Here is a 23,368-nt window from a genome sequence, read left to right as displayed (position 1 = left end):
GCAGTCCCACAGGCCTCTCATCAGGCCTTAAGTTCAGCTCCTTGGGAGGATAACAGCTGATATCTTTGAGAAGCCCCCAAGGATAATGGGGGAGGAGGTGCGGATTCCACAAAACCATTTAAACATAAATACTGTCAAACATAACTTAAAAATTTTCTAAAATCTATAAAGCCTTGTCATGGAATTGGCAACAGTCAGAGCTTATATATTGCTTATATAAATTATAATTGAATAATATGGCATTCTCATTAATGCAGAAAACAAAATGACCCTCTGGCACCTAGTCTGAGGTCTTAAGACTCTATCTCCTGCTCAAAGGAAACAGGATTCCTTGAATAAATATTCAATTGTAGTTCCAGGGCAATAAATCTACCAGATGTGTCACCTTTCACCTCACCAGAAAGCAAGGAAGATATAGGTGGGAAACCTAGGGTTGTATGGAAAAACCTCAGAATTCAACTCAAGTGGAGTCACACTTCACATTGGCCCAAACAGTAGCAATTTGAGTATCAGTAAGAATAACTGAAGCATATTAAATATGCTAGATCCATGAGTTCACAATGGTACTTACTGGTCACTGTTAGAGATGCTAGTGAATTAACTCTGTTTTCAAAACAGGAAAACAGAAGGAAAAAATTCCAGATTTTATGCTACTTTTCGATATAGTCTGTACCACTGAGAAACAAGTAGTAGATAAAAGGAAGTTTCTTTTTATAGAAGTATTCTAGTAAATAAATGAAAAATAAATAAGTTAGGATATTACTTTGCAATTCCTGATGAAGTAATGTGTCCAAAGAGACTGCCAAAATCACAGAAAAATAAATTATCAAAGATTAAATGTCACTCAATGAAAGAATTCACTAAGGGCCTGTCTTGCAAAAAACTCAAGGTCCTTCTCTAGATCTAACTTCCTAATTACTAGAAACAAAGAGGATGTCAGGAACATGCATACCACCACCACGGGGATGCAAAAGAAAACTAAAAACTGTGGGGTGCTCTGCAGTGAATGATTTCATGCCTTCATCAAATGGCAAGAAAACTATATGGAGTGAGAACAGATTGAGTCTTAGACTATCAACCCTCCCACAAATAAAAGAAAATAGGACATCCATGTTTTTCATTGACCCTGGAGTAATCCCTCAGAGTTCCCTTTTTCCCAGGATCTGAACTGAAGCAATGCTCCACTCCGATACACTGTTAGTCTCCAGTCCTATCTCCTACCCTAAAATTTCTCATCTTTCCCTAACATTGAGATACCAACGCTCCCCCAGTCCCTTTAGTGCTCTGTATAAACTGCTTACTATCAGCCACATGAGCCCTAAGATGCTGCAACTCAGATATCACCAAGAGGTCTGGAAGCTCAAGGGGCTGGGAAGGTAAAACTAATGCTAGAAGCTGGGTCTGTAATGGTTGGCCAGTGCATGGAGAGTAATGGAGCACATCTGAACCATAATCCCACAGGTACAGCCAGGAGACAAGCATCAGGGCATCAAATGTAAATATTAAACTTAAAAGTAAATGAAATTACAAATGGCAAAAGAACCAAGAGCCAAAAATTGGTTGGGACCTAGACTGGAGGGGAAAGAGGAAGGGAACAATTGAGAATGTTTGAGATTGAGGTGGCAGGGTGGACACTAGTTGATTTTTGCTTGTATGGCTTCTTGCTTTCACTTTGGGAGCTGCTGCTTCTCCATCCCCAAACCATGAACCTCCTATTCCACAAGGGAGAGCAATGACAATTACGGGACTACCATAGGACCACATCCACCTAACAAGAGAGATTGAACCAGAAAACTGGCCCAATGATGAACACAGACCCAAGTGGGGCCAATCAGAGTTTTCCCATGAGATGTTTCTATTTGGAAGAAAAAGGGACTCTCTTCCTATAAGGATGAAGATTTGTACCTGTCAGCAATTATCTTTCTCGTGACATGCAAAAGATGTCTACAGCAGGTGAGAATTAAGCCAACACATTAAAAAAGAGTGGAAACATGCACAGATGAGAAATTTTTTAAAAAAAATTCCTAAAAATTAAATTCCAGGTGCAGCGGCACACATCTGAAATCCCGGCAGCTTGGGAGGCTAAGGCAGGAGGATTTCCAGTTCAAAACCAGCCTCAGCAATTTTTCGAGGCCCTAAGCAACTCAGTGAGACCCTGTCTCTAAATAAAATATAAAAAAGGGCTGGGGATATGATTCAGTGTTTAAGCACCCCTGGGTTCAATCCCCGTAGCCCCCTGGCAAATTTTTTTTAAGAGAACAATAAGCGCCAATGGCATTTCTTAGTTCCTAGAATTGTTTTTGTTTGTTTGTTTGTGACACTGGGCATTGAACCCAGGAGCGCTCTACCACAGAGCTACATTTCCAGCCCTGATTTTTTATTTTGATACAAAAATCTTGCTAATTTGCCTAGTCTAGCCTTAAATTTGCAATCCTCTTGCCTCAGCCTCACTAGGAGCTGGGATTATAGGTGTGTACCCACCACACCCAGCTACTTCTAGTCTTGTCCAAAGTGAATTCTACCCTAAAGCCTACCAATTGCATTTACCAACTCATTCCTTTTTTGTTCAGTTTTGTTTTAGTGTATGTTGGTAATTGTCACTTGCAATCAACATCTTCACTGCTGTAATGAATAGGAGAGGTATGAGCTATATCCATCCCAAAGATTCACAAGGCATGACTTTTCCTGCTTGATCAACATCCATTTATTTGGTCTCTCCAGTTTGATACCTCCCATCTTTAAAGTCTGATTGGCTCTAAATGAGTTCCTGCTTCCCTTGCCTAAAGAATGAGGGAATGAATTTTTTAAATATTTATTTTTAGTTGTAATTGGACACAATATCTTTATTTCACTTATTTATTTTTATGTGGTGCTGAGGATCGAACCCAGGGTCTCGCACATGCAAGGCAAGCGTTCTACTGCTGAGCCCCAGTCCCAGCCCAAGGGAATGAATTTTAATGTCTATACTGGTTGCAGTCTACAAATAATCAAAACCATGAATTGTCACTGTTTAATATCATATTGGCTGAAAAGAGGTGTATAAAGAGTATTTTGGAAAGTGAAATTCATTTTCCCATAGATTAAATTACCATTTTAGATATGTATAATAAAGGAGGACTTTAGAGTGGGGATTAGAAGAACTGATTCTAGCCCCAGAATCTGTGAGCCTTGTTTGGGCTTTGTTTCACTAAACCACATGGCATGCCTATACTGTGTATTCCAGTATTTTAAATACTTCACATGTATGAAATCACTGAATCCTCAACAAATGACCATAACCATTAGGAAGGCGCTATTATATCCCTTCTTTTATGATGAAGGAATCTGGGGCTCAGAGAGTCTCATCTACTCAGTATAACAGAGCTCTTGAATAGGAGTGAGAGGTTCTGTGTTTTGAATTTGAGGACTTGTGTTCCTCATCTACAAAATATGAGTTACTAGGTAACTGCTGTTGTACAAGAAAATCCTGAACTTTGGAGTCAGAAAAAATTGGTACTATAATGCTCAGCCACAGTTTCTTCATATGTAAAATTGACACCTTTCTCTTGGGTTTGTTGCATACATTACATGAGACAATATATGTCAAGCATCTATGGAAATGCTCAAGAAAATCCCCTCCCCTGCCATCCCTGTGAAGCAAATGAACTATGCCCTATATATCTTTAGGCAAGATACAGGGGCATTTGCAACTTTCCTAGGACAAGGAACTATCTGCCACAAATGAAGAGAGAGAGTTGAAATTAGATACCACCCCAGGCTTATGATTTCTACCTTGAAGAAAAATAATGTGTCCAGACAGGTAGTCCCTATCCCGGAGAATACTTACCAGTGGCCAATTCAGAAGTTCAGCTGTGTGTGCAGACAGAAGCCCACAGTCCACCAAGAGAATCATGCCATCTTGGGTCAGGACCATGAGGACGATTGAAACATCCTCTCTTCAGCAGGGGGTTATAATCAGCAAAGTTAGCTATGGGGCAGAGAGTAATCCAGATGAGAGTGAGGCTCAGGATTCATCCCCCACTCATGAACCTGACATTTCCATCTCCTTGTGATTTAAAGAATTAGAATAGGAATTCTGGTATAAAGACCTCAGTGAAACAGAAATTTCCTAGTCTTCTTCCAGGATATCATACACAACAAGACGAATGGAAATAAAATTGGTGGGGGCAATGACATTTTGAGCAAAGCTAGAAAAGAGATATAATCCTCAGGCTCAAAAGGCATCTAGGGATGGTCCAAAGTAGCCAAGCAGGTGCAAAAATGTCATAGGAAGAAGTTCTGCAGGGGTAATGCTTAGTGAGCTGTCTCAGGGGCTCACAAGGTGCCAGCAAAAATATACTTCCTCTGGGTAAGCAGCTTCCCTTGATGTGACAGATAAATATCCTTGATATAACAAGAGTTGCAAAATCTGTGGAGAAGGGTAGAATTGGATTGAGCATGAGCTGCCTGCGGTAGGAGGTAGGGTATATATTGTGCATCACTTCAAAATCCTCTTGGCCCTACTTCTTACTCCTGCCAAGCTGCGGCATACACTTGCATGCAAGTTTCACTGATTTGTACAGATTCAGCTAGTGCCTTGCTCTAGATTAGGGCTGCCTACTTGATTCTTGGAAACCTACTCTTGTATTCAGCCATGAGATACCCAGAAGTGTCGGGGATAGGAGCCAAAAGACAATTGTTTCCCATTTCACTCCCCAAGCAAATATTCCTCCTCAGCATTTTCCAGTGGGATCAAGTACTAGTTGCCAAAACATGACACCTCTAGAACAGCTTGGGGGACCAAGCTGAGAAAGGCAGTACCAGAAATGGTCCCGGAATGCATGTACTCAGAATGGAATTTTGGAGATGATTACCCACCAATCAGGTGGCAATAAGGACACCATTTGTAGTGGTCATTGATGGACAAATCATCACAATTATCAACATTTTCCTGTGGGGGTTAGGATTAGGTACAGAGGGAAGGTGAAGTTACATATGGGACTTGAAGGGTATAGGGCAACTGTAATTATAAAGACTGTAGCACTATTTTGGTAATTGCTTTGAATATCCTGAAAAAAAAATGATGGCTACAGGTCAGCCAACCATGAGCTATGAAAGCCAGAGAACCTCTAAGGAAGCCTTTGGGAGGTCCCTATCTTCTGCAGCAAAGCAGACTCTAATAGAAATCCAAATCAGAATCTGTTGAGATAAAACTGTAAAGAAAATGGAATATGCAATTTTAATAGTATCTTACATCGAAGTCAGGGAAAGTGGAACCCAGAAAACAGCAATGGAACTGGCTAGGTGCATGAGGCCCAGAATCTTGAATATGGATTTTTCTGAATTATCCCACCTGACAGACAAATTCTTCCTCCACTTCTCTAGGGAAGACCAGCCCTCCCCTTGCTTGAAGCCCCTCAGGTTCCATCCTCCTCCACCCTCGGACTGCTTTTTAAAATCTCAGCCCTTGCTGCCTCTCTCTGCCTCTGGGCTAATGTTGTCACAGATTAGTCACCCACAGCAGAGAGATGCAGTGTCTTCCCTGCAAGAAATAATCCACACCATGAAGAAAGAAGAGACTAATACACACCAATAGGTACGAGTTATACATGTGGGAGTGGATTTCTGGAGAGTGAACTGGGGATGGGAGTTAGGAATACAAGGCTGAACTGGGAAAGATTTATTGGCAGACCTGATAAAATTGGCTTGTTAAAGGATCAAGGGCTACAGCAGCATATGACAGGGAAAAGGGAGATCTTAAGTTCTGCCTACATTTGAGGATTTTAAAACCACCAGGGGAATTTGTCAGTTTTACTTTTTTTTTTTTTTTTTGGCCAGCAGAGGGCAATCTAGGCTCCATGAAACTACTTACAGGAAAATAAGAGAAAGGAGGGGAGGATATAAAATATATAATCATCAGATGGCACTAAAATGTTGGTGTTTGGATACATTATGTCAGTCAATCCAGGTTTCCTCCGACTCATGAACTATCTTCCTCTGCCCGATTGCTATTTCCTACGCAACAATTTCAAATCCTTGATTTTTTTTTTGGGGGGGGCGGGTATTAGGGATACCCCTAATATGAACTGAGCCACATCCCCAGCCCTATTTTAATTTTATTGAGAGACAGGGTCTCACTGAGTTACTTAGTGCCTTGCCTTTGCTGAGGCTGGCTCACGATCCTCCTGCCTCAGCCTCCCGAGCCACTGGGATTATAGGTCTGTGCCACCTCGTCGGTCCTTGATGTTCTTAAACAGAAAAACCAAGAGAAGAGGCTATGTTGCTGTCAGCATCAGGAGCTGACTTGTGCATTCTGCAGTGTTTTTCACTGTCTTGTCATGGAAATCACTTGCACTACAAGGTGAGAGGAAGCTGGTTCCTTCTTTCTCCTCAATTGCCAGCCCATGTCTATTAATTGATCCTCCTCCAACATACTCACAAATCAATATTCCCAAGTATGAACCAGGGTTTCTCAGAGTGTGGCTTTGTCAGGACCTGCAAACAAACCATAGGGTGGGACAGGAGCTGTAAAACATGAGAATCCTGGCCTTACTCCTGGTGTGGTCAGGACCCAAGAATCTGCATTTTAACATGCGTCCTTCATGATTCTGATATGCACTGAAGCATGTGACCCACTGATCTAAACAAGAAAAGCAAGAACTCTGGCAGTGGCCCCATGTGGGGCTTTTGAGACTACTATAGACAACCCTTTCTCCTGACCCCTCAGGATACAGGAAGTTAGCAGTGAGGCATCAAGGAATGGCAGGGAAGAGAGAAGATAGAGACTCCAAGTCAGCACAGACTCAGATCAGGATGCCTTTTGTCCTCAATTTAAAAAAAAAAAAATCACTGGAGTTCCTGAATTTGCAAAATCACTCTAGAGTAAGGGTAGAAAAGCATATATCAAATATTATTGAATCAATAAACATGAATACCTTAAAGCAAAAAATTAACAAGAAAAAGTCAGTGAGCAGTGTCCTGCTTATTTAGAACATTTGTATCTAGAGGAGTACTTCCCAAACTCGTGGGAATCTGAGTCATTTGGGAAGTAGACTGGGACTCTCCAGAGCATGTTGAAGCAGCCACCAAAGCATGCCTGAAGTGCCACCTCTCAGGTCTGCAGAATATGCCTGGATTTTCCCCACTCGTCATTCTACATAGAAAATTCTATTGTGTGTGAGAGCACAATGAACAATTATTTGGGGAAAATAATAATAATGAATAGTGTGTCAATGTTTCCTTATCATGTTCAACACCACAGGCAGGAAACAGCTGACCCTTCCCAAGAAGTTGATCTAGTAGAACAGTGATACTCCAAGTGTTGTCCAGGGATGGGCAATAACACTATGGAGCTTGGTAGAAATGTGAATTCTCAGGTTCTGGCTCCAGATTTGGAATGGTTTCTGGAGGTGGGCCTCAGACATCTGCTTTAACAAGACCCATGATTCTGCTTATTTAGAATACTGATTCACATCAGCACTGCAGATTTTTCCTAAACCTTTCTGATGGTAAATATAATTTCCTAGGCCCCTCTGTGGGCAACTCTGATTCAGAGTAGCTGGAACAAAAACCTTGAAATTCAGTTTGTACAATTAACCCCAGGTGCAACTTTTAGGAAGGTTGAGGTACTCTAGGTCCCTTCCTAATCTCTTATCTGAATTCTGATGAAGGCAGATGCTTGGATAAGAAATATACATTAGAATCACTGGTAGAGCTTTTTAAAAATAGATTCTCACATTTTCCCAACTCCAGCGAATCCACCTTCTGTTCTAAGCAAATGGTTTTGAGAAGCTCTTTGCTTTTGCTTTTAATGTGGACAATTTCACTTGTCAAGCATTGTAGCCTTCTCTAAGTGGAAGGCCACCATCATCTACTCATTTGCACTGACATTCAAGGGCCTGAACTTTAAGTAGCTAGCACTCAATGAGCCCTTAAAAACAGCGTTGCTGGTCAATTTGACAGCTCCTTTAACCTGGAGTCAGAACAGGTCTCAACAGTGGTGCCCAGAAAAAGCTGGTATTGGCCTTGTTGTATTGCATGTCTTCTCTCCCAGCCACCACCCAGAGTTCTTAGCGCAGGTGTCACGCCTCTTTCTTCATCTTAAAGTCTGTCCTTCCACTCCATCCACAGGGGATGAAGGGCAGTGGGCACGTTAAGCAGTTGTTAACCTGGCTGGTGAAACAATGGGTTTTAAAATGTGTCCACATGGCTTCATCCAGAATGTTAGATGCTATCCTGGAAGTAACAGCCTGAGAATACACCGATTTCCTAAGCAATATATGCAGTGATGGTCTAGGTTATATACCACATATACATAGTCCCACAGAAGTTTCCATTTCTGGTCATATTCTTATTGTGTACTTATTTACAAAGAAGATAAATTGAGTGTGGGAGGGAGGACTATGTTTCCAGAGTTTTCTCTTTAAGACCTATTAAACCTATTTGAAAAATAGAGAGACAATTGTCCCATTTTAGGTTCAGTTTAATTCAGTTCCACTTCCATTTCTGAAAGTTTGTTCTGTGATTACTTTGAAGGGCAAGTATTTTGGAGAAGTTTAACTTCCACTGATAGTCCACAGAGTTGTCTATTCTTTTCTATATTTATGATTTCATTACAAACTATTTACTACATAGTTCAATAAAAATAAGAAATTCAAACAGTTATGAATCTGCTAAGTGTATTAGTAATAATCTCCAGAACACTCCCTGGAAAAAAGGTTTTTTGAATCCTGGAATCTATGGTCAGGGCACTTTTATTTCAATTGACATTGACTCATAATGATATTACTCTATTTCGTCAGGTCTTGTTGTTAGTTATCCTTTAGGTCACAAAAATAACATTAAACAGATACAGCTGATATGACTATATCACATTAAAGATAATGGAATGCTTTATTGGTTCAAATATGGTTGAATGTCTCTTTCTGGATTCACTATTCTGTATAGACTATCTATGCTTCTACTGTTGCATTAACAGTATACTACCTTAATCACTAAAACTTTATGTTTTAGATTTATATTGGGTAAGTCCTCCAAGTTTGTCCTTCAAGAAAAAATATCCCTTTGCTTTTACATGTAAATTTTATAAGGCTTGAAATTGAATACAAAGAAACAAACATTCTTAGATTTTGGTTGAGACCACATTGAATATTTCAACAGGTAAATTTGGAGAAATATCTTACCTTTACTGAACCGACTTTTCCAATCCAGAAACACAGAATACCTCTTCACTGACTATTTTTCCTAAAACATATTCCATAATTTCATATGCAGAGATCTTGCTAGATTTCTATCTATAGGTTTGACCTTTCGATGCTTCTGTAATTTTTTTAATTGAAATTTTCATCTTATACAGAGTAATCCTATAAAAATCATTTATTAACATTTTATCTTGAGATCCTTCTGGATTTCTACATTCACAACGTCATTAGTAATTTTTTAAAACTGAATTAATCTTTAATAATCTATAACTCGTGTAGCTTGCGAAAACATTGTTTTTGTTAGGTTAGTTCACATATGTAAGTTATTAAAACTCTTCATGTTAGTTTCGAAAATTTGGATTACTAGTCTGAGCATAAAATAATTTAAAGGGTGCCTAATATACAAAGAGCATGCTTATTTTCTTGGAAGCTTTGGAAATACCTATTCTGTGTGCAACTTCCCCTGTTGCCACCTGCCCAGTGCTGCTACACACAACACAACAAGAGAAAAGAATGCTGGATTTTTTATTTTATTTTATTTTATTTTATAATGCTGGACTTTGACCCAACTGTTTTTCCAATATATATTTGTTTCTCTTCATGTATAAGAGGAAATAAAAAGACTGGTTGATGTGATATATTTCATTTGCCCTTTATTGTATTATTATCTTGCTGTTGCCACTGGTGCATCTTATGGGATCTTGAGACCTCCCCTCTTCACTTGTCTCATCTCTCAAGTTCTTCTCCTTCCTGGAGTTAATGGAAGTTACCAATGTTCAGCTGGCTTCTTGCTGCTGGAACCTTCCTACTTACAGTGAGATAGAAAGGTGGTTGGAGTCAGGTCTGGGTGCAACAGGAGATAAAGGAGACTGAAGTGAGTCCTCTTCTACCCACTGTCAGACCCTCAAAATGGACACAAAATGAAGAAGCAGAGCCTCTGTGTTTGTTTTCAGCAATATTTATTGGAAACAGCAATGCTTCCCGGGTGAGAGTTTATACGTTAAGCAGTAAGATTTGCCTTTCACTCCACATGATCCACTACTGCAGGTGGCACATCGGAAGCAACACATTAAATCTCTGAAATAGTCTGTACAGCTAGATAAATAGAACTCTGGATACCTAACAGGACTTTCATGACTGATATAGGGGGAAAAAACAACACTGGTAAGTTTACACACAGCACTGTACACACCAGATGGAGATGGGATAGAAGGGACAGATGTAGATGTGATGACTGAATTGGGAGAGGTTTTGCATATGCAGTCACAAACCTTAAACCGCTAAGCACAAAAATCATCTTTATTTGGTCCTCATTGAGGGCAAATACACACAAATGATGTTCAAGGAACACAAGGTAAAAGTGGAAAGGAAAGACATTCACTGTTTCTTGGTCTATGAAGTTGTGGGAAATGGTTACTAGTATTTTTCTCCTTGTATCTCTGTGCCTAAAGAATTTATGTGATGAGACATATAATTCATGAATAAAACTGAAGGGAAGATAACTGTTCCCCCTTCCCGTAACCTCCAGATATGGTCTAACTATGTACATGGCTTCTGTACAGCAAGAAATTTGAGCTTGAAAACCAGATCTTTTCCCAATTCCTCATAATGGAGAACTTCTTCTTTTCAACCCTTTCTACAATATGCCGATTGCTGTCTCACTTCAAAATAAATGAGTATCTCTCTCCCCTGGCCCACTGGATTTAATAACAGGGAGTAAAGAAAACAGGCTGTATCTCAGAAATAGGCATCAATGGGGAGAAAAAGGTGACTGTTTCCAGAGGAATGCTCTGAGCCCACCATTAATACTTTTCTACTGCTGGCATCAGGAAACTTATTCATTCAGACCAGAAGACAATTTGCTGGTGAGGGAGGCTTTTTTGACAATTCCATGCCTCACATATTTAGGAAGGGACAAAGTGAAAAAGAAATAACTCTCTCCTCTTTGAATGAAGAAGTTGAGGCCTGAATGGCCCCTAGGTGATAGATAATATCTTCAGTAGGATGGTTTTTTTGTGATGTGGCTCATAGTCATATTCTAAGAAACCACAGCCTCCTGAGAACTGGGTAAACAGTAGTTCTGTGACTACCAGCTAGTCTCAGATGGTGTTTAAAAGCACATGCCATGCCCACCAGGCTTGGAAGATACCATCCGTCACCAAGGCTCCTGTGGGAGCACACAAGTCAACCCAAGATACTTGTGGGGCATGATGACTTGGTCCACTGCGGCCTGCACTCGAGATGCGTTGTAAAGCAGCATTATCAAAGCAGTGGTTAAACTTAACTATCTGGGTCAAGAAAAGGTGAGCCAGCCAGCATAACTTTCTAATGGGGCAGGGCAACCAGAATTTCTACATAATTGATGGGGAAGAAGCCTGACTGGCCATGAAGCATCCCCTCATACCAGTTCTCATCAATTTGGTTGGTGAGTGTGATGATGTCACCCTCTTTAAAACCCAACTCCCCTTCATTTTCAGGTTCAAAGTCATACAGAGCTCGGCAGCAGGGCTGATCCATTGGGACACCTGGGAGTAGGAACAGGAGAAAAGAACACAAAGGATATTTAACTTGCAGTATCTACTGCCTGCTACATCCAACTGGCTTCTTGTTCCCCTTCTTCCTTCTCATATACCTCTCCCTGCCAATGCTCCCTCTTGCTACTAGACTCCAGCATCGCTCTAGGGCCACCCTGACCCTAACAGTTTTCAGATGCTTACTTCAATCTTTGGAAGTTGTTGGATATTCCTGTTTCTATTCTCAATATGAAAAAATGGCCACATCTATTCTTGTGATACATACAGCAGCATTCATTAAGGTTTGCCTTCTCGACAATACCCAGAGATGGGAGACCCTATGACTTAGGGAGCTTATAATGAGATCTAGGTTAGTAACACAGCATGGCCAGAATCCTGTTATATTAGCACTTTAAAATCCCTGCACATTCAAAATAGGACAATTAACTCCATGTACAATGCTTTACATCCTCAGAATAACAGTTAAGTTCTCATTCGTCAAAAAAAAAAAAAAAACCTCACCTCTGGAAAACTGCTGTAATGTAATGAAAGCACAATAATAAAATACACTGGGTTCAAGTTCTTACTCTGTGTGACCTTGCACAAGGTCACCCTTGGTTTCATTTTTTTCCAAATTGTAATTAACAATAGAACTTACTTCATATGATTATGTCTACTAAATGAGATGATGTTAAAAGAAATATAATTCATTCTTGGTAAAATGTTGAAGCTCAGAGCTATGATGGTAGATAAAAATAATGTATTTCACTTTAAGTAAAATAATAAGGGTTGGAATCATATCTTAAAATATATCTATCTGGGGCTGGGGATATAGGTCAGTTGGCAGAGTGCTTGCTTCACATGCACAATGCCCTGGCATCACACACACAGTGTGTATATGTCTGTGTGTGTGTGTGTGTGTGTGTGTGTGTGTATACACGAAATGACCAAATATATTAATATAGCCCACATATACTTATGAATATGGACCCAAGTACATACAGCTCCCATACAAACTAGCTGTCTTGGCAGAGAAACAAGGTAATTAATATTTTATTTACAGAAAGCCCCAAATTAAAATGAAAAGCAAAATATACTACTGGTTTCTGGGTAGAAGCACTGTTATAGATAATTTATATGACTAGTCCTGGTAGCCAGAAGCCACTGCTGTTGACACAGGGAACTCAGCTCAGAGTTGCAGAGGTGAAAGCAAGGACAGAGCTGAGATTCATCTGCGGGTTTCTGTCTCCTTTCCTTTTCAGCTCCCTAAGAACATCTATCCAAAGTTTTCTCCTAAAGAACATCAATCAATGAAGATGTATAGAAAATAGGATAAAGCTGCATATATTGAAAATCCTGTATCTAGTAAAAGACAGTTCCCATGTTTTAACCAAGCCGTGTCATGGAGTTAGCAATGCTTCAAGCACAGGCTTTGTCTGTCCTATGGATAGGGGGTGGAGAGTGATCGTGACAACTGAGAGAATGTGTTACTGGGTGTGCATCAATATTCCTTGGAGAAAACAAAACTTAGCTTTCGTAAGACCAACCTCAGTTACCACCACACCACGAACTGGTAGAGGGTGGGAGTAGAAAAAAAAAAAAACCTAGCAGGTGCTGAGGTTCAAAATACATCCATCTGCAAATATACTGAACCATATGTTCCTGTGACTCAAGAAATCCAGCTCCACACGTTCCTGGAGCTGCTGTCTCTGGGTGATGTGGGGTATATGTGGGTGCACACTGCCCAGGGGCTTCATTTTCATGTTTTGGATGCATAGGAGGGAAAAGGCAGGGAAAAAAGAAGACATGCCCAGCACCTTCCTGTGGTACTTGACCACCATAAAATGAGGCCCACAATCAAATGTGTCTGCTAGGAAGTCTATGTGTACTGCTGAGTAAGAGAAAAGGGTCATGCAAAGGAAGTTTTGCAGAAAAGTGGTGGAGGGAAAGAAAAGGAAAAAAGATTCCTTTAACAGTTTCTACCCAGCAAGCCACTCCATGAGACTTGTGTTACCGTACATTTCTCATGCAGATTGAAATCCTGGAAAAATATTAGCCATGTGTCCAAAGGCTAGGTAGTGAGGTCAGTGATCTGTGCTCCTTACCTGCAGGCTTAGGAGTGCCCGTGTGGGAGAGGCCTCCATTGGGCTGCGTGCTGTCTCCAGTTGAAAACTCCAGGCTCATTCGAGGTTTAGGCTGATATTCTCTTCTAGGCTGAGATGAAGCTTGTCTTATTCTGCACAGAAGAGAAAGAGGAGAGGAAAAAAAAAAAAAAGGCTGGGTTGATTCAGGAGCAAAAACAGAAAACAACAAAATCAAGGAGATGTTGGGCCACTTGCCAGTCTACTATGACAGAATGTGGAAAATCAAAGGAGCCGTAGTTTCCTTCTGTGTGTGCACCTGTGCTCTTGGTGATGTCCTCCTTCAGTGTTATCCTCACTGTCTTTATTCATCTATCAGTCCCTCACTTCCTCCCTCCTTTATTCAGTGATTTATTCCACTATGCACTGTGTGAAGTGCCAGGAACACAGAGGCGATTAGGATACAATTCTTGCCCTCAAGCAATTTATGTTCTGTAGGGAACAGCACAACAGATTATCAAATTATAATAGTGCTGTCAAGGAGAGATCTACAAAGTGCTGTGGAATTTGGGGTGAGATTGGGGGTAGGGAGCAGTCCTCCTCACCTGGGAAAGGTAGAGAAGTTTCAGGAAAGATGCAAAAGATCCCTAGGAGTTATTTCCAAAAGAACACTGTGGAAGAAAGCTACTCTAGAACAAGAGCCGGTTTAAAGGGAAGGAAGAAGGAAATACTGAGAGGAGTGAGCAGTCTAAGATAGTGGGGGAAAGGGAATGAGGGAAAGCAGGAGAAAAATGGAAAGGTACGGCTGATAACACATTCTGCATACCACTAAGTATTTTCCACAGCTTCAGATACTGGATAAGCAAAGAACACCAGAGATATGCAAGCATGGAAGGGGCTAAGGGTATGGTCACTGTAGAATGATACTGACTTTCAACATATTTCAGAGGAAAGAAAGGAAACTGGTCCCTTTATGTTCAACAGGTATCACAAAGGCACATACTTCTTTACTAGTCTGACATGTATAGTTTTAACTCTTTCTAGAGGCTTCAGCGATACATACATTCCCACAAGGCACAGTGTACCAAAGGAAGCTGCATGATCAAAGCACCGAAGAAGATACTGAGGAGAGGAAGAGCCTAGCCAGATGCAAACAAGTGACATTTCCAACAGTGCAGCACAATACCAATGGTGTATTTACTGTGCACTAAGCCATCTATCTGTTCAGCTATGTGAGTCTAATCTGGCCATAATCTGAGAGTAAAGGCTGCTGGATGATCTTTTAAGGTGTGTGTGTGTGTGTGTGTGTGTGTGTGTGTGTGTATATATATATTTTTTTTTTTTTTAAGCAAGATTATCCTGCTTCATCTGGCTAAGTAAAATAACACATGTATATAGTTGCCAGCCTACAATGGTTTGACTCAATAATTTTTTGATTTTTGAAGGTGCCAAAAGGATGCAGATGGAATAGAAACCACACTTCAAATTTTGATCTTTTCTGGGTTAGCAACATGCAATACAATATTTTCTCACAATGCTGAGGGCAGGAGTCGGGGGAGGGGAGCAACAAATCCCAGTGAGCTATATAATCACAAATATAAACAATCCCTATTCTAAAGTGCACTGTGTGTTAAGCTACGTTGTTCCATAACTTAGGTATATTAAATGCTTTTTATACTTTGGGTTTATTGACTATAATCCCAATGTAAGTCAGATAAGCAGCATCTGTAAGATAGTGTAGAGTCACTGCATGTAGCTCTGCAGGCTGTGTCCCCAAATCCAGAAAGCCCATTTGCACAGAGAACTACTATAGGTCTCTTTGAAGTGCATCTATGGAAGTAGAACAGGTATATGAAAATGGCTTTCTCTGTTAGTGAGAGAGTTAGGACTTTATTATTCTGTTAGGACTTTATTATCATTCAAAGAAACCTGATATGAAAAGATGCAGGTATTCAAATAGGTTGTACTTGCCAGTGAGCCCCAGATCCACCACTGAGTGTGGCCATGGGCTCCCTAATCCTCAGTTTGATCAACTGTTACTTAGACTACAAGGATGTTTTAAGAATAATTATATGCATTAAGTCTCTTGCTGAACATCTGCTCACAAACTGCATCCATCATCATCAACAGTATCCAGGTGTCCATCTGTGACAGTCAGTATAGAATCCAACCTATCATAAACCCAAGCCTAGATCCAAAAGAACAAAGTAAAATGAAGCACAGACAACTAATCCACAAGATGTCTATGTAGGATCAACAAAAATTTTGGCAAAAGTTTTGTCTCCAAACGTATTCTATTATTTCAGTTTCGTTACATCATTTTATATCAAGGAAATGTGAATGAGAAATGCAAGGAAGTGTTACCCACCTTTCCTCCAGTCTGACTGTGACCTGCTGCAGGATCTGCACTGCCTGCTTGTGGTACTCCAGCTGGGCTTGCACAAGCGCAGAGAGCTGGCTCACCTGTTCAATCTTCAGATAGAGGGGAAATCATGCCTCAGTTACCAGGTTACTGTCCTGAAGCTCCTACTACTTACTGCCCCACACATATGACTGTGCCTGGCAATGCTGATGACTGTGTGGCAGGCCAGGCTAAGACAGATGTTCTGCAGGCTCCAAATTCCTTACAGATAAGAAAGCATCCTTGTTCTCAGAACCACATATATCAGTACCAGGAAGAGCAGCATAAGTAAGAAACCCCGTGAAGATGACATCACTCTATTAAACAGTCTGATGTCTAGTTACCACCTTCTGATGATGATGTGGCTTCCTTTATTGATTTCTTAAAGGAAAAAGATCCACTGACTAAAGGACTCTTTGTTCCCTATACTTTTTATGCTAAGTTAATATCAGTGTTGTAATAAAAATGTGAATATTGACTGCTCACATAGGCACCATGGAGGTAATATAGTCTGATGGAAAACCTTTGGTCCTCTCAGAGCTTCATTTGTAGTGCAAAGGGGTTTGATTATGTGACATCTTGAGTTCTTTCTAGCTCTAATATTCTTAGTATCCTTACTTATTCTTTTTTAAAAAATATATTTTTTAAAGAGAGAGAGAGAGAGAGAGAATTTTTTAATATTTATTTATTTATTTTAGTTTTCGGCAGACACAACATCTTTGTTTGTATGTGGTGCTGAGGATCGAACCCGGGCCGCACGCATGCCAGGCGAGCCCACTACAGCTTGAACCACATCCCCAGCCCCTTAGTTATTCTTCATTTTGAATCTCCCGTTGTGTTGTGACCTGAGCAGTAGCCTCCTAGTGAACAGAGGTGATGTTACCCTGAATTTGAGGTATAGGGAAAGATCCCTGAGATTCAGGTTTCCTATGGTATTCCTCCGGAGTATTTAGGTGGACAAAAGTTATTTCACATGAACACAAACCTATACCACTTCTGGATGGTGAAAAAAGACCAGATTTGTTTAATATGCCTTCCCTGCCACAGGAGGAAGGCAGTTAAGTAATGTAATGGTTAATTTTAGGTGTCAACTCAACTGGATTAAAGGAGACCCAGATAGCAAGCAAAGCACTATTTCTGGGTATATTTGTCAAGGTATTTCCAGAAGAGATTAGCATTTGAATCAGCAGAATGTGTAAGGAAGATGTGCCCTTATCCAATGTGGACAGGCACCATCAACTTGGCTAAGGGTCCAAACAGAGTAACACTGCATAAGAAAGGAAAATATTTACTAGCTCCTGAAACTAGGCATCTGTTCCTGCCCTTGGACATCAGAGCTCCCAGTTCTTCAGCCTTCAGACTTGGTTTCCAAGACTTGCACCACTATATCTCCACCTCTGTCTGATTCTGGGCCTCTACCCTCAGACTGAGAATTACACATTAACTCCACTGGTTCTCAGAACTTCAGGCTTGACTGAGCCATGTTACTGGCTTCCCTGGTTCTCCAGCTTTTGGATGGCATATTGTGGGACTTCTGAGACTATAATTTCATGTGCCAATTTCCCTGATAAATTCCCTCTTCTGTATCTTTACCTATATCCTATTGGTTTTATTTCTCTGGAGACCCTAACCTAAGTAATAAATACATAATATCTATGAACATTTTGGCAAAAGTTGCTGAGCAGCTTATAGGGTAGGAGGTGGAGATGAACAAGGACAGGAAAGCTGGTATAACAGGTCTTATTGCATAAGTGAAATGAGGAAGAAGTATCTTTCATTGTAATTTCAAAGCTAAAAGAATTTAACAGAATGTAATGTCTATAGCAATAAACAATAATTTAGCACCCTGGGTATGCTTTTAAACCATCTCATCTATATCCCAAGTGTAATACCTATACTACAATCATCATTCTCAATAAAAATTACCTTTTCAAAGACAATGTCAACTTTACTTCAAAATGCAGAATGTCTTAATCTATGCTGGATGCTCAATTCTAAATGTATTTCACAATATCAAATCAATATACTTTGTATTAACAAAGTATTTTTTCAAATATTGGACTTATTCATGAATCATTACCAACATTCTTTTTCTCTTTGCACTACTAGTAATGTTTTAAGATTCCTCATCAGGAAAAAAAATCTAGGTAAATCAAACTATAACAGTGCAGGAAAATACTACTTCTCTGTATACTTTATGACTTAAAATTATTTAAAAGAAATAAGCATCTATGTGTTCTCACCACATAATATAATCCAATCATAACATTTTTAATATCAGACTCTTTAACACATTAATCTACAGCCTCAATGATAAGATTAAATTAAAAACCACAGAAGAGTCACTTACATCCATCTCCAAAAGATTGAACATGCTTGACTCAGCAATTTCTTTAGACTCATCAAATTTCTCCAGAGCTTGACGGAGCTCTTCATCTGGAATCTTGCCTTGTCGTTTCTTCTTATAATCAAAGTCCAGGCGTCGACCTTCCAACTTCTTTAAATGATGCTGAAAAAGTCAAGGGCATGAATATGCTATGAAAGGACTTACAGAAAAGGTCCACTTGCAGCTCACTTATACGTCATGCCTATCAGTCTCCAAAATAAGACAGGCTACATTTCAAAATGGCACACTGCCAGAGAAACAAAAAAAATACACATTAAGGAGGCAAATATTTCCAAATGTGGAGAAATATCTTCAAAACTAATTAAGAATGAGAAAGACGTTGTGGGAAATGACATTGTCCTTTATTTTCTGCCTTTGCCAGGCCAAAGTCAAGCTGGACTTTGCCTTTCTCTCACAATGATAAGGGAATATGTGTGCATATCCTACACATACTAAAAGGATATACTCAGCCCCCAAGTCTCCATCTTCAAGAGAAACTGTATCTCAGGAAAAGGCAGGGCAAAAACACTTTCCCTGAAATAATGTGCAAAGGAATGGAATTCTTGATTTTGTAATCAGTCTGTTAGAATCACCTAAATTGTTCATCAATAAAATAAATAATTCCTAATCACCTAAATCAAAACATCCAGGGCTGGGCCTGGGAATCTCTATCTTAACCTTGTTCCAGTTGATTGTGGCAGCTTTTGGGGATGTCCTGATTTAGCCTAAGCCTCCTCCTGACAGGTGATACAACTCAATCAGAAAGCCTCACTCGGAAGGATTTCATCTAATGCTCCACAATGAGCTTCAATTCTTCCTTGTACTACCCTGAGTCAGGCTGCTCAGCCTCTGCCCAGTACTGTTAGTGGCCAGGTGGGCAAGTTGCTTTCCAAAGTCAAAAGGTACTTTCCCCACCCTGAGAGCTGCAGTCTTCTACTACTAATGACTGGAAGAAAATGCTGGACTTTCCCTTTTTTCTGGATATGTCTGCAGTGGAAGGAAAAGAAAAGAAAACAGAGCTTGGAGTGACAAAGAACTGAGAAAAAAAAGAAGGATGAAAAATATCCTTCCCTCCCACTTCATATCCTGCCCCCAGTCCATGGCTGATCCAAACTAAATGATATCTGTTCCTCTGTTATTTTAAAACATCTGAACTTTCAGCCAGCTGTGGGGTAGAGCATGGGATCAGTTACAGTTTGGATGCAGAGTGCCAGTCCACCATTTACTGGGTGACCCTGAATGAGTAGTAGGGCTGAAGGAGACTTACGCTAGAATAGGGAGAACCAGAGAACCCAAGTTCAAGCTATTGAAGTCCACTTGATAGTCAACAAAATTTAAGCTACATCAGGTTCAACAAATATTAATTGTTCAGTTTTAGGTTCAGTGATTGAATGAGCAAACATCATATATCCAGTCAGAGACAAAGCCCATTGAATTTATTAGAAATAGCTCAATGGTTCTGTAAGTTTCAGAAAGAGGATTATTGGCTACTCCTGATCAATCCCAATCATATTTTTTATAAAAATTTAAAAAAATACATTTAAAAGTGAAAGAATATTTACTTAAACTAACATATAGTCCAACTACATTTGGGGAGTGACATCAGTCTGGCAAATCATTCCAACTGATAAAATTATGTCTTCTCAGGTTGAGTCCATTATGCTTCCAGAGGGAAAAATGTTTGAAAAAACGAATGTGGAAATTGAACATAAAGAAGTCACATGTAATACACAAGAGTGGCACATCACAACAGTAGGCAGAAAGGTATTACACTTCTAATTTCTCTTGTCTTGCCCTGTTGTTTTGAATTTCATGTGCCCAGTTCTGTCAACATAAATATTAACTTCAAAAATGTTTTCTAAAGGAAATGAGCATCTGGACAACTTCTACAGGACTAGTTGCACATACCTGAATTTCCCTTAAATCTTTGTCATGAAGATTCTGAAGGGGGTCAATGAAGTTCTGCTTCACTTCCATGTCCAAAGAGTCTTTCACTTCTGAAAGTTCCCGCATGGCCTCCCCTACATCACCAAGTGCTGGACCTGGAAGGAGAGAAGGAAGTTCTTCTAACTCAAAGACCAAAGATGAGCTACACTTGCAAAAATAGGGCATTCACAGATGAAAATTCAGGATTACACATCCTAAAGATGACGAAGACCAGAAGGAATGTGTAATGTCTTTTCCACTTAGGATGTTCATTTTGAGAACCAGACTCAAAGCCCCATGCTAATGGGGAATAACCCTTATCATCAAGAATGTAACATTTTACTTTACTTTTAAAAAGTAATTTGTGAGGCTCTCTGCCCTCTGCTGGAAGTACCAGCTCTTGTTGATAGAGGACCAATTTCAGACCAATGTATTTAGAAGAAGCAAATTCTAGGAATGAAAAGCAGGTTCAATCAGGAAGAACAATCATCATGTCAAGAAGGACATGTCCCACATCACAAGGGGGTGAAGGAAGACAAGAGGTGTTTAGTGTCATCATTGAGTACTGGAAATGTGGGTAGTAAAGAAATAAGCCCTGTCTCACTTGGGGAAGTGGGATTAGGTACATATACAAAGGAGCTAAGATCCAAGAGAAAGCCCAAATGGCAGGATGTTGCTTTGTGCTGTGACTGTTTCCTCTATCTCAATTCTCAGTTCCTCCCAGACACACCCAATAGAAAGTACAGAGGCACCTGGGTATGTCAACCAAAGGAAAATATTCAATTCTAGAAGTCTGTTGTAAGCACTGGATCCAATCATAGAAAAGAAAAACAAACTAACCGAAAAAAGACAAATCACCTTAAAAAAAAAAGGTGAAAATTTAAAAAAAATTGTTTCATATATGTAAGATCTAAAACAAAAAATAGCTTGACTAACTGCCTACAGAGTTTCTTACCAGCAATACAGCCCCCAGGGCTAACCAGAGTAAGTACACTGTGAAAAAGCATGGCACTCCTTACCAAAGTTGCAATCATCTCCAAGCTCCCTTCCAAACTTGAGCATGGCCTCTGCAAGTAGCGCCTCTGCCTGAGGATAGCCTGGCCCCTTCTCCTGGCCACGGATTTTTGACATGGTGTTGATCATGCTGAGCTTAGCTCTGGATGCTGAAGGCAAAGAGAGAACAGGCTTTTGAAGTCAGCAATGTGGCACAGTGGAAACAGGGACAGATGAGGAAGCAGACCTCAGACCAGCCTATAATCGGCTTACTGATCAAAAACTGTACCTTTATCCTTCATGGTTTGGGCTTTACATGAAATATGTGGGTGTTGATGTATAGATAGACATAGATATACATATGGATAGAGACATAGATAAATAGAGATAGAAAGATATCAATATAACATATATATGCAAATAAATATAGACTGTTGAAATATAATCACTAAGCTCTCTCTTTTCTCTTAAAATCCTATGAGGAATTATAAAGAAAAGGCATAGCTATTCTCAAAGAAGCAATAGTAGAGGTTCAGATCCTATCCCCATCTGTCCTTGTCCCCTCTTCATTCTGGTGGCTCCAGCTGAGAGTCTGTGGCACTTGGTGGCTCCATAGAGACCATTTTGGAAAATCCTGAATTATGTGATGATCTCTAACTTTATTCCAGTTTTATATCTCAATTCTAGAAGTCTATGGAATAAAGTCCAAAATCAATGGTAAATTATTGAAGGGTGAGCCTTTATGCCGTGTTTCAATGACATCATCTATAAAATAGAAGTATGTTCAAAATAGTCTCTTAATTAAGATTATGACCATAAACAGATTCATGAAGAAGAAACATAGTGTGCTCATTAAGAATTAATTACTTCTTTTGCGCATAGTTACATCTGAAAATTAGTTTAATGCCTCAAAGATAGCATTTCAATTATTTATTTGGCTTTTATTTTTATAAAAGAAGATGCCTGGAAAGCAGTTTCAATCTTAGTAGAAGAAATGGCTTTATTACCAAGATATTAAAGCTATGGTTTAATTTATTCTAGAATGCCTGAGTTCCTTAGGCTCATTGTTAGAGCTTGGATTGCACATTAACCCAGGATTGTGCCCAAGATCCCAGTTGCAGGGAAACCCCTGTCAGAACCACATCTAAAGGTACTTCTGGCATTCAGTGGCTGATCTAGTTCAAATAAACTCTTATTTAAACTCTGGGCCTCAATGATACAAACTGGAGATAAGAGCCTCCCAACCCTGCCCAGGGACATTATAATGAGTGAGATAATTAAGGCCACAGCTGTCACAGTTTATAAGGACCTGAGGGTAAAGTCTATTTTAAAAGTAATTAGTGTGACATGTACATACTAAGTGCCATGATGGGGGACTTCTATGAGTTATAGGAACATGGCACTGTCCAACTTGTGGGGTGGGACACTGCAAAGGATTCTGAGAACAACAACTCACTGAGCGTAGAATCATAGAGAGTACAGGCTGACCAATGACACACGTAAAGCTGGAGGTGACTGTAAAAATGTAAAATTCACCTTTTATTTACCTCCACTTTCCAAAGAAAAGTGTATCAGATATGTTGAATTTTTAAAATTAAAACTGTCTCATAATCACCCGTTTACTAGAGGAAACTGTCATTAAAGTGGAATTGCAGAGCTGTTTCTGCAATCAGCCCCGGCTGAGACCCAGGAAAATCACAATCCCTGCCCTCAAGGTGTTCACCGCACACTGAGGAGTTGGGCAGACAGGCAGTAGTCTGATAGGATAAATATTATACTGGCTGATACACACAAGGGGATGGGGAAAATGAAGAAGTAGTAATATCCGTACAAATAAAAGAAAGAAGCCAACACCTGATAATAAGGCATACAGAATGAACACATGGAAC

At 39.9% G+C, this 23,368-nt stretch overlaps 1 protein-coding gene across 1 annotated transcript in view; it reads right to left on the bottom strand.

The window, feature by feature from the left end:
* Window positions 1–10,200: 10,200 nt before the first annotated feature.
* Sh3gl2 (SH3 domain containing GRB2 like 2, endophilin A1) overlaps window positions 10,201–23,368 on the bottom strand; it is a 215,753-nt gene continuing 202,585 nt past the window's right edge. Inside the window, exons 4-9 of the mRNA XM_026397572.2 lie at window positions 21,506–21,649; window positions 20,469–20,602; window positions 18,525–18,683; window positions 16,142–16,245; window positions 13,798–13,928; window positions 10,201–11,704 (exon numbers count right to left, since the gene is read on the bottom strand). Of these exons, the coding sequence (XP_026253357.1) occupies window positions 11,505–11,704; window positions 13,798–13,928; window positions 16,142–16,245; window positions 18,525–18,683; window positions 20,469–20,602; window positions 21,506–21,649 (872 nt within the window). The 3' untranslated portion in view covers window positions 10,201–11,504. The remainder of the gene's footprint in view (window positions 11,705–13,797; window positions 13,929–16,141; window positions 16,246–18,524; window positions 18,684–20,468; window positions 20,603–21,505; window positions 21,650–23,368) is intronic.

Source organism: Urocitellus parryii, chromosome 4 (genome assembly GCF_045843805.1).
Source record: "Urocitellus parryii isolate mUroPar1 chromosome 4, mUroPar1.hap1, whole genome shotgun sequence".
Taxonomy (NCBI): domain Eukaryota; kingdom Metazoa; phylum Chordata; class Mammalia; order Rodentia; family Sciuridae; genus Urocitellus; species Urocitellus parryii.
This window is presented reverse-complemented; position numbering and strand designations above follow the sequence as displayed.